This window comes from Protopterus annectens, chromosome 2.part0, assembly GCF_019279795.1.
Source record: "Protopterus annectens isolate FY-2018-M chromosome 2.part0, PAN1.0, whole genome shotgun sequence".
Lineage (NCBI taxonomy): Eukaryota > Metazoa > Chordata > Ceratodontiformes > Protopteridae > Protopterus > Protopterus annectens.
The window spans coordinates 715,736,688-715,751,734 of record NC_056728.1 but is presented as its reverse complement, the minus strand read 5'-3'; the positions used below and the strand labels follow the sequence as shown (position 1 = coordinate 715,751,734).

The 15,047-nt window shown below is 34.6% G+C and overlaps 1 protein-coding gene across 1 annotated transcript in view; it reads right to left on the bottom strand.

Annotated features, from left to right (window-relative positions):
- MUSK (muscle associated receptor tyrosine kinase) overlaps positions 1 to 15,047 on the bottom strand; it is a 1,728,668-nt gene that overhangs the window by 170,857 nt on the left and 1,542,764 nt on the right. Inside the window, exon 15 of the mRNA XM_044061034.1 lies at positions 10,586 to 10,777. Coding sequence (XP_043916969.1) covers positions 10,586 to 10,777 — 192 coding nt within the window. The remainder of the gene's footprint in view (positions 1 to 10,585; positions 10,778 to 15,047) is intronic.

Sequence of the window (15,047 nt, the reverse complement as noted above, 5' to 3'; positions counted from 1 at the left end):
TGCTGAGATTGGACCTCATTCCTAAATCTGGGTATTATTAATATTCATGAGATTAGTACTATCATGCTGGGATTGGACCTCATTCCTAAGTCAGGGTATTATTAACATTCATGAGATTAGTACTATCATGCTGGGATTGGACTGCATCCCGATATCAGGGTATTATTAACATTCATGAGATTAGTACTATCATGCTGGGATTGGACCTCATTCCTAAATCAGGGTATTATTAACATTCATGAGATTAGTACTATCATGCTGGGATTGGACCTCATTCCTAAATCAGGGTATTATTAATATTCATGAGATTAGTACTATCATGCTGGGATTGGAATGCATTCCTAAATCAGTGTATTATTAACATTCATGAGATTAGTACTATCATGCTGGGATTGGACCTCATTCCTAAGTCAGGGTATTATTAACATTCATGAGATTAGTACTATCATGCTGGGATTGGACCTCATTCCTAAATCAGGGTATTATTAACATTCATGAGATTAGTACTATCATGCTGGGATTGGACCTCATTCCTAAATCAGGGTATTATTAATATTCATGAGATTAGTACTATCATGCTGGGATTGGACTTCATTCCTAAATCAGGGTATTATTAACATTCATGAGATTAGTACTATCATGCTGGGATTGGACCTCATTCCTAAATCAGGGTATTATTAACATTCATGAGATTAGTACTATCATGCTGGGATTGGACCTCATTCCTAAATCAGGGTATTATTAACATTCATGAGATTAGTACTGCTTCAGTACTTGATGTTTGCCAGGATTGCTCTTCTCACTTCCCAGTACCTGCAATGTAAGCAGAATGACCACTTTCTACATTAATAACAGAGTTACATGTATTAGTAGCATATTTAAGTAGAATTCTAAATTATTTTTTATTAGAACAGTGCCTCCTACTACTGTTGGAACTGTCTTAGTATCTTTCATCCACATTGCTTTCATTTCTGCTTGCAAATCTTACATACTATCAACAGTTCAAAAGTTAAGGCAATTGTATGGTGATTGCGGTAGAGTGGGGACTGGACAATTTACCTTTTTCTTCACTGTAGTGTAATCTTGGAGTTGGTATATATAATTTGCAAGGATGTGGGGGTGTGGGGGGGGGGCTTTTCCCCTTGCAAAAATCTTTGAGCTTTCAGAAACTCAAACATATCGTCTCGACCATATGAAGTTTGAGTTTTCAAAAGCTTTATAATTTGACATAAATCCATACACACACACACACACACACACACACATATATATATATATATATATATATATATATATATATGGGTCTATATGATGCTATCGAATGGACTAAATAGCAAATGCTATTTAGTCGATCTGATACGGACAAAATGGCAAAATAGTGAAGTCACGGAACATCGAATTTTTTCCCAGGGAAAAAATTCAGTGGGCCGTCTTCGGGACTTTGCCATTTCCTCCACTTTGGTGCGATCTCAGAGTTGGTATATTTAAGTAGGGAGTGTGTGGGGGGGTGAAGCCCCCCACTTAAATTTGTGTTTAAGTTTATGTTTTTTTTACGATGCACCTAATTTTTTCCCTGGGAAAATATCCGCTGTTCCATTTGTTCGATATTTTGTTGTTTCGATATTATCGGTACGATGAAATAGCATTCGCTATTTACATCATGCATATATATATATATATATATATATATATATATATATACATACACACACACACACACACACACACACACACATATATATATATTTACTTAGATATGTGTGTGTGTGTGTGTGTGTGTGTGTGTGTGTGTGTGTGTGTGTGTGTGTGTGTGTGTGTGTGTATGTGTGCCTTTCTATATGTGTATGTTTGCATGTAGGCATATATATTTATATGTATATATATATATATATATATATATATATATATATATATATATATATATATATATATATATATATATAAACTGCATAACCACATCATAATATAATAAACAACAATATAGCTAAAAAGACACAGTGCTAATATGCCAGAGCTATGACATGAAGAGTCTCCTTTAAGCCACTTTGCGGTTTATTTATCTTCTACTGCATCTACCTGGCTGTTGTAGTTAACATCCTTCGGCTATTTATACCGATCTATTGTTCTTTCATTAGACTCTTTGTTGTTACATGACATCCATCTTCCCTTCTCCCTTTGGAATATATGTGCAGTTTTCCATTGCAGTACTCATTCAGGCAGTTCATTCCATTTGTAGAATATCCACTTCATGAAGCAATCAGATCCCTTTCAAGTGGAGGTTACATCATCTCATCACATCATCGATGCAATTCAGTTCAGTCCTTCCTAAGTTGTAATTATCACCTTTATTTTTTTCAGCATATACTCTTTCCCATCTTGGATTCCAATGACTATATCCCCAGTTTCCAGCTGTTCCACTTGTACCATTCCCTATAATCCTTTGATAGTTCCTAGTGATCCTCCACTCTTCTCCCTACACTTGTTCCTTTATCTTAGCTTTTTATTAAGAAGCATAGCATTTTATTATCCTTCATTGCTTCTGATTTACTTGGCATTTGATAAAGTTTCTTCTAGTTTCTTTTCTTGATCTGTTGCTTGCATTGTGGTCCCTCCCCTCATATACCATGCTTCCTGAGTGACACTACCCAGATGTTGTAGTTTGCATTTTTTGAACTGAACCTTAGCTGTCATCTGTCACCTCAGGCCTTCAATCTCATTATGTCTTTATTCCTACTGCTCTCCCTCAATTTCCAGTGTGCCACTGAGCTTGATCCTGTTTGTTAGCAGGTCAGCCTTGTTTTCTGTCTTCATTGTTATGCCAGCACAGAGTGCTGATCTTAGGCTAATCCTTGTGGAAAAGCTCACCACACAGTGAGCAGGTATTAAACCTATAAGCATAGATGGTATTGGATCTCCCACCCAGAGTTTTAGCTGTCAGACCATCAATGACATGACTCATGTAGTTACTCTTACAATACCTTGCCTTTTGTATATAAATGGCATTATAATAAAAGATGTTTTTGCAAAAATCTTAACAGAAGTGAAAGCATTTATGGATCAAACATTCTGAAGAATTTATCCTCAGAAAGATATTTAAGTAAAATGCATAGTTAATCATGCGACTAATATAGAAGCTAATAATATTTGTCATTTCAGGTTATGAAATTACAATTTCCTTACTATACCTTGTATAGCATATGACATTTCATCCACATGAGATAACATAAGAACGGGCAAAGCCTGACATTTTGCTGTCTAATGGACCAGGTTTTGTTTCACATAAATGCGATAGTCATTAAACTGCTATTGACACAACATTTAATAAATGTTGCAATTTAAGGACTAGAAGTTAACATTTCCTTAGTATATATCACATACAGATGATATTATACCCTCACATGTTAGGTAGAGGACAGGGAAACATTCCCTTTACTTGAGCAGTGCACTGGCACTTCTGTTTTAAAGATTTGTAATTTAATTTTGTTCTGTTTGCATATGTTCAGTGCATCATGATTATCAGTATGCGAGTTTAGTATGTTTTAGTGACATGATAATTAACCCTTTATCTACTAATCAACAGATTTATATTACATATGCAGTAACTTAATAATGTTATAATGTAACCTATTCTTATTACATGCCAAGCAATAATGCCTGCTGTAGCTCTTAGGTCTTAAATTAAAAGCCCATTAAAATATATACAACTTCACTAACACTAACAGCTAACTTTTTTTCATATACATATGCAAAATGTACAAAACAGATGTCTCAGCAACTACATATGTTTTTTCAGCTGATGTATGCAAATTTATTTCAGGCAGAAGATAAGAAACCCTTTTGTCTGAGCATGACATGTAAAAAAAGTTAAGAAATGTTGTTAATAATAATGACAACTGAATACATTGCTGAAAGTGAATGTTCACAATAATTTTCAAGGCATTTGAAAATGACATGTCAAGTCCATTTAATTAAAGGTCTTTAAAGTAAGCTAATATTCTGTATACCTCCAGAGTGGTTGTATTAATTATTATAAGAAATCCGTCCATCCATAACCCCCCTTTTCCCATTTTTGCACACAGTGTCAAGGTATCACAACAGCAGTGACCATCAAATATCATAATAATGTTTTAGTTTTATCACAGTTCAGCTGTTTGTAGAAAATAGTAGTTTTGACTAGAATTTACAAAACTAGTATTTACTACCAAGGACATCATCATAAGAATTTGGTATTTAAGTTCAAATAAAAAAGGGATATGGGTAAGAGTTGTTACAGAGAATGCTTCCAGGCTGCAATTTTAGCATCCCTAATAACAGACTCTTACCCTACTGGCAGATGAAGATTGAATTCTTAAACTTCAATTTCTGTGTACCTGTCAACGAATGGAGTTCCTCCATAAGAAATTACTGTCGGCAAGTTGTCAAGTTGTGTTGCCAATGATATCCTTTATGGGGAAATTTCCCCCTTCTTCAAGTTGTTTCAACTGTGTAGTTTATATATATATATATATATATATATATATATATATATATATATATATATATATATATATATATAAGTTTAGGGGATGAGGTAGGGTTGCCCTCTGCATAAAACTCTTTAAGAAGTATTTTTCGGCCATCGTTTTCAGAGAATGCAGTTTAGGGATTCAACATAAATTTATATATGCTGACTCTTCATTCAGATAATGAAGATGATAGAAATCACTGCATAACTCACAACAGTTTCAAGCAATCACTTGTTTCACTCTAACGTAAGCCACCAAGTGATTTTTTTTTTAGGTTTCATGTAACAAGAAACCCCAGGCAAGCCCTTTATTTAGGCATGCACAGATAGGTTTTGGGACTTGACCCCTAAGCGTGGATTTTAATTTTCTGAAGGAAGACTTTATTCCCCCAGCAACTCCACCCACAATCCCATCTAAAAGTGAACTGTCTTAAACTTTAATATTTTCCTTATCAAATGTAAATGATCACCCCTCAGTAATGGGAGTAATGTCCTTACCATATGCCATATCAAATATTACAGTGTTTGAGGAAAATAGTGCGCTATTTTCACAAATAATTTTGCCATTTACTACCTACCAAATCACGGAAGTGAATTTTGCTGAATACATGTCGATGATGTGATGTTCGCTGTAAAGGGTTTTCGGTGATGTAATATAGACCCCTGATATCCATTTACATATAAAGTGATATACTGGTACTGTTTTCACGATAGTTACAGCACAGCTATCACATTCAGGATGGCACAAAGAAAGAAAATGATGCAGAATACGTGCACAATTTCAGACCACAGTATGTGCATTTGGAATTCTGGCAAAGGCTACAGGTAAAAATCTCATAAAACTATACAGATATAGGCTACAGGTAAAAATCTCATAAAACTATACAGATATATCATATTCCCTGTTTCAAAAGCTAACATTGTGTACTTCATTATCGAGATGTTAATTGTACATAAAAATATAGGATTTAGTAACAAACACTTTGTTTTCCATTTTTGTATTTGTAGACATTGCTTAAAAAACACTTTTCAATATTTTCTAGTATTTCAAATACAAAAGCATTCTTTCTAATCTACAAGGTCACAATGAATTAATATTAAAATAGCAGAATATTCATTAAATGCAAAATAAATGAATTTAATCATTTTCAGTTCTTCTAGTTACCTCAGTCTTTATCTAGTTTTTAGGTAATCATCCAAATTTAGAATAGTTAGAAAATCTGTGGTCTGCACTTCTAATGCTCCAGGAACTGTGACAGTTATGTCCCTGTATCAGGATATCCTAGGCTCAAATGGCACTTTTCTGCTCATATATTGTTTCTTGAAATACCATTTAGGATATCTTTTTGATAATTATTCAGACTCTTGTCTAACTAACTTTTTGATAAACGCATTACTAACAGAATCTCTGCATTTAACATAGTCATTGTGAGGCAAACATTTATTTTTTTCTGCAACTTTTTATCTTGCGTACAACAGAATGTCTAGGTTTTTCATATTGCTTTACACTGTAACATATAGCTTTAAGAAAAGGTCTTTCCTCTAGGAATGGTGCACGTGATGTGATCTGCAACAACTAGGCACTTGCTGTATAGTTCTCAGTGTTAACATCACTCTTCCTTTACGTCTTTTCACTTTTTCATTTTGTGCACTTTAGTAGAAGTATATTTACATTCTATCATAATAAAGGTAAGTCAGTGGTCCTATTAATACCTCTTAGGTTGCTGGATGGACAAAGAAGCAAAGATGATCCTTTCTTCTGTGAGATATGGCTACAGTATTACAGCTGTGGTCACTAGCAGTTTAGAAGGTCACCTCCCCATTCTTTACTTTTGAATTGTAGAAGTTAAATTTCACTCTCTTAAATTTTTAGATTTCTTATCATGTTTTTGAAATACTGATATGCCATCATGCTTTTTTTTCCATTTCTTTTTTATATGAATGCCGACCTGTATATTTGTTTAAATGATGAATACACTACAACCACAAAAGTCTGTCAAACTGCTAGGTAACTTGTCAAAAACTTGAAAGATTTGGATCAAGATATTTGAGCTGTATTCTCCTGTAAGTAGACTTGCATAAAAGTCAATAAATGTGTACAGTGCAGCATTTTCATACATGTTGTAGGGGTGGAAGACAGGAAGGTATAATAAAGTTATCCTCAAGTAGGAGGAGAGAAATAAATTCATGGTCCTTAGAGAGATAATTAAAGCTTATTGTAATCTGAAGAAAAATTGTCAGACAGATTTTACAAGGAAACATGGGGCACATGATTGCTGTTTACATGACTAAGATAAAAAAAGCAGAGCAGAGGACTGGGAATTTGATGAGCTGTATCATTGATTCAGTAGAGCTAGACAGATAAGGGCTTCATAAATGACTACAGATAAACCACTGGATGTGTGTAATGTGAGTAGAAGTGAAAGTATGCACTTATAGAGCTTACTGAAACCTTCAAGTGTGAAGGATGATGTAAGTGACACATAATTGTAATTGTAAGAGTGTATAACAAAATTATTATAACACATTATATCAGATTCAATGTCATAGGCAACTATACGGTATCCAAGGTGGCACTGGGAAAAAGCCATGCATTTAATATTAAAGCCTCATGATATAGATGTGTTTAAAAGCACGAGAAATGGAAATGCATAGCATTTAATAGATAACCTTAAAGAAACAATTTCTATAATTCTCATTAGTTATTGAGTTGTAAGGGAGTTCATATCTCATCTGCCCCACAAAAAATCAGGGACCACAAGAATTTGGTTATGTACAGCCATAATAAGCTGGCATCCCACAATAAGCCTTTTTCATATAGCTTGGTTCATTGTACAGCCATTGGTTCTCTTAACTTTATAAAAATATCTTTCAAAATTAAGTAATCCTTCTCATATTCTAATTATAAAACTATTAACTCATCATTCTGGCAACAACTTTCACAATATCCTATTTGAAATCAATAGCAGTATACGCCTACTCTAGAATTTTCAAGACTAGATTTTTTTTTTAATTTTTCTGTCGAACTCTCATCTCAACTCAGTGTCTGCCAGTCTACCTTTATTGATAATGCATTCATCCTGCAAATATCAAACTTATCAGTACAAGAACTTGTATGAAATTCTTTCTTTGAGCTAGTTACTAATAAGCATATTGCTGGGATGTCTAATTAACCTCTAGATTGTTTATCCTATGGCCTCACTTGATCATCTTCTTAATTGCTCTTTGTACATTTTCAGGGCTAGAGACCAAGCACTATATAACTTAAAATGTCTGCATTTACAGAGTTAGGTTTTCATCCCAGATTGTCCATTTATTAATAACAGTAGCATTTTCACAGACACTAGGATTATTATTATTATTATTATTATTATTATTTATTATTATTATTATTATTTAATATAGTGCCATCAGGAACATACTACCTGGTATCAGTTGTAGAACAGAAGGGATTCAACATCATTACTTCTTTCCCTCTTATAACCATAACCACAACCATGGTAGCTACCAATATAATTTTGGAAGTAACATAGGAAATATGTCTTTCCTCTTTAACTAGTATAACCACAATACTAGTTCCTGGAATGCAGTCATTATTAATGCTGGATAACATATTTGTATTTGCATCATCTGCCCTATCACTATGCATTGCAAATATGGAACTTTTACTTCTGCTGTCAAGTTTTTGTAAAAATATTGAATTCAAAAGCTTTATCTCATAAATTTAAATTTCTGCTTTACTGTCAAGGAATATGATGCAAATTAGCTCACACTGCTATTTTTAATATGAGATATTCTGAAATATCTTATTTTTGAAGATGTTATATGACATTGGTGTTTCTGATAGCATTTGTGAACCAATACAATTTTTTCAAGACCAACGTGCTGTATGTTGCTTCCCCATGATCATAAACTGCAAAGCAGGAATGTTTCAGCTCAGCTTAAGTAAAATTCTCCACATGACTATCTTATTTTCTTGGATGCAAAATAAGTTTCAGTTGCTTGCTAAAGGTTTGGGTAATGGTTATAAATATTACATTATGTTTTGTTAACTAAGCCAAATGATATGTGTTGCTTCCCGTGATTATCTAAACAAAAGCATTTCCACAGTCAGAGGTTATAATGTGTGAATGCTCCATTATAATACTCTTTATCATGTGTTACTTTCTTGTTAGTTATCACGTATCACTTTCTTCATGCCCGTCCCTGAATTTCTACTCTATCTTGCAATTTAAGAGTCCTGAAACATTAGTAAGACATAAAATATAAGGAACAATACTAAAAACAACAAATCAGGATTATTACTTTAAATTTAATACTTTTAACTAGAAAGGAAAAAAAACTAATATCATTGTTTGTGTTGTACTTCATTTTCATATTTTATGAAGGACATGTCTATAACTTGTCCTTATTTTAATGATTCAAAACTTTGAACCTTGGAATTATATTGTTTATTTAATTTTTATGTAACTCTTACACAAATACATATTTTAAAAGAGACAAACATATTTTAGTAATAACCAACGTCACATTAAGTTAGATTGCTCTTCATCATGCCCCTCTTGCTAAGCTGCTGTAGAAAGCACTGCTCCATTGATTTTTCTTCAAGAGATCTTTGTGTTAGAATTATTTTTCTTCAGCAATGCTTCCTATCTTGTTTATTAGACATGCTGCACTGCTCTGCTTTATCTAAAAAAACACATACCCTGGGATTCAGAAAGGATTACCATGACCAGTAAGTGCAAATGCACACATATTGCCACTGCCAAAAAGCCTTTCTGATTGATAGACAGCCCTACTACAGTGATTCTATGCAATCGGTACAATCACAGTGCTGTGCTGTCTCCGTGGTTTACTGCAAGTGTTAGTAATGTATTCCTGGGGAGTGGCATATGATAATTAGTCATATGTCACAACCCAGGAAATACCTGCAGTGAGTGATTTGCACATCCATGTGATTCATAAAGATGCTCTGCTGTGTGAATCAACTTCACTAGCTGCATTAATGACCTCATCCAAAAGTTTGCATTCACTCGTTACTTTCAATGCAAGAGGCTGTATTAGAGGTAAGTGTTGGAGGAATCTAACATACAGACAGTGGTGTATGTGTCTCTGTGTGTGTATCTGTAGAGGTATGAGTGGTGTCAGTTGAATGTACGTGTGTGTGTTTGTGTGGGTATGTACATGAGTGTGATTGTGTGACTGTGCTTGCATGAGGGTGTATGTGTATTTGATGTACAGTGAGGATTTGGGTGTGGGGTGATATCTGTGAGTGTGTATGTATATGTGTGTATGTGTGTCTGGAAGAACTTCCACACTTCTTAATTTTTTGTAAATTAATGAGCACTGGCTATAATCCTGGTAGGAGAAACAACTGACACAGAGACACTTATCAAATATTACTTTAACTCATCAAAAAAGTTAATAGAACAGCAGATTTTACAGCAAGAAACTGCAAATTAAGGATTAGAAACACAAAACTCTAATACCTGCCATTACTGACTGACTGTATTCATCTGTGACAGGGACGCTGCAAATACAACAAGACAAAATTATGACCGTTCTGTTAAATCATGAGCAGATGAGAAATATGGGGACATGACCCTTTTTAATGTAGCTTGTAATACTCACAGCTGTTTTCTGTCTGAATCCTTGCCATAATTCAGCCATATAAGTGCTGTATTCATGAACTACTGCTTCCTTAGTGACTTTGTCAATATGTGTTGCCTTCTTAATTGGCTTTTTAGTGTAACTTTCTGCTCTCCGATTTAATTAAAACACTGCATTATTGTCCTGTTCCTCTGAAGGGTGCATCCAGATTTTTTGAGAGTTATATTTTAATTGTCTGTTTCTTTCTATTTATTGTAGGTAAAGGTTCTAGTGCAGTGGTCTTGTTTTTAGTTCCCTAAATTATAGTTTCAACAGGTCTTAAATCAGCCTGGTCTCCGTTTCAAACACACCATTAATTTAATAAAATTAAAATTAATTATATTTTTAGTGAATGACAGGTAACTGAATAATATTTCTAGCTGTTAGCTCTGGAGCATCATTTAACAGGAACGTATCTACAGATAATCTTACCTTGCCTGAAATACCCTTCCAAATGCTCCTTCCCCAATATCTCTTACATATTCAATGTTGTTTCTGGGGTATTCCAAGCTGAGCAGTTTGGGATTCAGAAGTAGCGGCATACGCTGGTACATTGGATTCGGGTGAAGCCTGTCCAGGATCAGCTCTGATGGAAAGCCAGTAAGAGCTGGAGTAGTTGTCTCTCTGAAAAATGCAAAAATAAATAGAAAATGTAATTAATATCAAACCACTTAAGAAAGCCCAGAACATGCTCATCCATTTAAAAAGTAATTTGACATCATGAAAGTATTTTATAAAATTGTAATTGCAAAACAAAAACCTGAATAAATACATTGATCAGGCTGAGAATAATATATAATGTCAGGTTAGATAAAAATGATCATCTTCATTTTCTCGAACTAGGAGCCTCCATATATATATATATATATCCGTCATCACATCGTACATACTAAAAGATACCCGGCAGTTATTTCTATTCTTTCATCTACTACAAAAAGGTGAATATAATCAGTGATAAAAAAAAGCAAGATTATGGGCAAATAGTACAAACCTCTTGCAGAATATTATTTCCAACAGCAGCCAAGATTTAATAGTAAAGCATTTGAACACAATTTAAGTTATGTAAACCTCTGCTTTTAGTGCTTTCTTCACTTCAGTATTATAGGAAATACAGTACTATATGTCACTTAGCTATGTGCAATGTGTAAGGATACTGGCATCAATAAAATATTCATGTAGCAGATGAAAATGCAGTATTTGTTTTACACTTAATGATGTGTCTTTTTTATCAGTTGTTCATCAAAAGACAGAGAACAGCAATATAATAGGCAGTCAAAGGTATTTTAGCTAAGTGAACAAAAAATAAAGAAACTGCATATAAATCTCATAAACAAGGACATAGACAATCTCCAAGCCCCTGACCCCACCCAATTCAGATTCATAAGGGGCAGATCTTGCCTGTTGAACCTGTTTAACTATCTTGAGACTGTCACCAAGGCCTTGGATGAGGGAAAGTCAGTACATACAGCTTACCATGACTTGGCCAATGCCTTTGATACAATCCCCCACTCAGGCATCATCAAAAGGTTAACTCAACTTGGCATAAATCCCTATCTTATCAGGTAGGTGGCCAACTGGCTCACCGATGGGACTGATAAGGTCAAAATAGGTGCCACCACCTCTGGCAGGATCTGTCCTGGGACCCCTACTGTTTGGTATCTACTTCTCAGTGGTCCAGGCAAAGACAACAGGCCTATGGCTGACCTAATTTATGGTTGACTGTAAGAAGTTGGGTGCTGTCATTGACTCTCCAAATTATGTTAATATACTGCAAGAGGGTCTCACAGCAACAAATGACTGGTGCTAAAGTCATGGCCTTAAGTTAAATGCAAAAAAATGTATTATCATATCATTCAGCAAAAACACAGCCCCTACTGATTACCACATCAATGGCAACCCCCTTAGCACACAACCTGTGGTGAGAGACCTGGGTACTCAGGTTGACATTACTCTCACATTTGACCATCATGTAGCGGCAGTGATCAGAAAAGCCTTTTACTTGATTCATCTCATAAGTAAAGGGATTGCACCCAGAAAAAAAGGAGGTTATTACCTCTCTGTACTCCTCCCTCATTAGTCCTATAATTGAGTATAACACCCCATTTGGTACGTACCTCTCCAAATACCTGCACCAACTGGAAAGGCCACAAAAATACCTCGCAAAGATAATCCATGGCCTTCAACACCTGTTCAGTGTGGACAAGCTCAAATTACTATCACTCTTCTCGGTATCATACAAATTGCTCAGAGGTGATCTGTGTCTCAATTATAAGGCAATATCAGACCCTGCCCTACTAGAGATACTTCATATCTATAAGTCTAACTCCTCATGCATTACCCACTCAAAAGGCCTAAATCTAATATGCAACATCAGCAAAACCTGCTGGAGAGACAGGTTTTTCTCCCAGAGGCTATCCCATCTCTGGAATAGACTTCCCATACATGTCAAACATAATACCTCGCTGACCCTCTTCAAGCACAACCTCGATAAGTGGATGAGAAACCACAAATTTGTCCCAGGGGCTTCACCTTTCTCCCTCATTGATAGGGGCGACAGGTGCTGACTGAAGTTTCCTTTTTGGGGATAAACTCTTGGCTAGGCTTGTTAGGGCCCCAGGGCCATTCGCCCAGTAAACTTCTATGATCCTATGATTCTATGATGATTAAAGGGAGATAAAATGTACTTTCCAGTTAACATCTTACTAAATATGGACTACTTTTCCATCTAAAGCTAGAGGCATATAATATGTAAATAAACATTTCCAACACAGTAAAGACCAGTTCACAAATAATAAGCACTAAATACCACACTACATCACTATGTTCCCAATCAGTTACTACAATTCAATGACCAAAAATTCTTCTCTATCCACAAACCTACCAAATCTGCTGGACATGGTCTGTACACATGCCATGTACTTATATCATGCAGCGGTTAGCATTGTCACCTCACCGTAACAGGTTGTCCAGTTCAATTCTTGGCTGAGGTGTCTTCTGTGTGGAGTCTGCATGCCTTCCCTGTGTTTGTGGGGGTTTCCTCTGGGTGTTCCGGTTTCCTCCCATATTCCAAAGACATACATTTGGACCATTTCTCCCCAGGCCTCCTCTGAAAATGGGCTCTGTCCTAGTCTGACTTTCTCAGTAAACAAATATTAAATAGATAAAATAAATAAATGTTCCTAGGGCCTGGAACTCCTTACCTGTATCCATCAAGTCAATACACTCACTCCAGACCTTTAAAACCATTCTGAAAGGCTTCCTAGCCAAAATCTGGTTCTGTTCTTGCTAAACTTCAAGATAAATTCTATCCCTAAATATGAGCAAGTACCAATTCATATCTTACACATCCTTACTCCCCCTTTTTCACTTACTTCCTTACTCCTATCAATTTCTCTTGCCTGGCTATCTGTCTAAATATGCCATGACTCTTATTTTTTTTCCTTCCACTTTATATTGCAATTCCTGTTTGTTTTATACTAGCTTATCATTAATTTCTCTATAAAAATGGCTAATATTTCTCTAAATATTAAATCATTGACATATAAGTCGCATCTATTCTTAACCAATGTTTTCACATTATATGTAATTTGGTATACTCATTTAAACTATAGATGTTTTTGTATTATTTTTGAAGATTGTACAATTATTTTTCCTAAAATTTTTTTGTTAATTCTTTGGAACTTTTCTCCCCAGGCCTCTGCTGAAAATGGGCACCTACCCAGTCAGACTTTCCCGGCAATCAATCAATCAATCAATCAATCAATCAATCAATCAATCAATCAATCAATCAATCAATCAATAAATATAAAATACTATGTTTCCCATTTTCTAAGTGTAAAATGCCCTGAAGAATGAGTGTTACATGGGGAAGCCCTTCATAGATATTTTTTTTTGTAATATCCACATTGGAAGTCATTATTGGTTATTTCATCTGCAACTGATCCAAATAATTTTGATTCAGGGTAGAGATAAATACTCCTACAAAGCATTTCATAAAATATCATAATAAAATTAAAAAAAAAATGCTGACAAACCAATATCTTTAAAGAAAATTGTAAAATTTCTAAGCAAGTGATAATATGTATTCATCCTCTAATGTATTTACTAAGGCTCTGTGTATACTTGGCAATTTAAGTGCTATCATCTATTACCTATTGGTTCTAGTAACTATGTGATTACGACAAATAGTTTGTAGATGTCCTGAAAAAATACACCATAATAAATGCAGCATAACACTATCAAACTATTGAATACATATGCTTGATTGTGTAAAAGGAATAATTACAGTGACATTAAACTAGAAGTATTATATCACGAAGATCAATAAAGCAAATGAATGCATTTCTTTATTTTTAATTTTTGTCGCCTCACAGTAAGATGTTCCCCATTCAATTCTTAGTAAGAGCGTCTTCTGTGTGGAGATATGCGTGAATGGGCGTACCTTCTTTGAAGGTTGTGCGTCAGGGCTGGCAACTCGGCATGTAAAAATCTTCTGCCAATCATTAGCGGACCGGAGTTCCGCTGTGGAGACCCCTAACCGGGAAAAGCCGAAAGACACAACATTGATGAAAACTTTCCCAGGATGTCCATATGAATTTTGTCCCATTTCAGTGGTGGTACAATGTGAAAAGATGAAGTGCAAAGAGGTAACACTAAAATTTTATACACATACAGTGAAAAAACATATGATTTAACTACAATGCCTCTGACACATTTTAAAACAGAACACAAATCTCATGCTTAATTAAGTAAAAGATTGTGTGTGCGTGTGTGTATGTATATATATATATATATATATATATATATATATATATATATATATATATATATAATATATAATATTTAAATTACGAAATAAAACAATACTTTATAATGCCTTCAAAAATAAAAATAA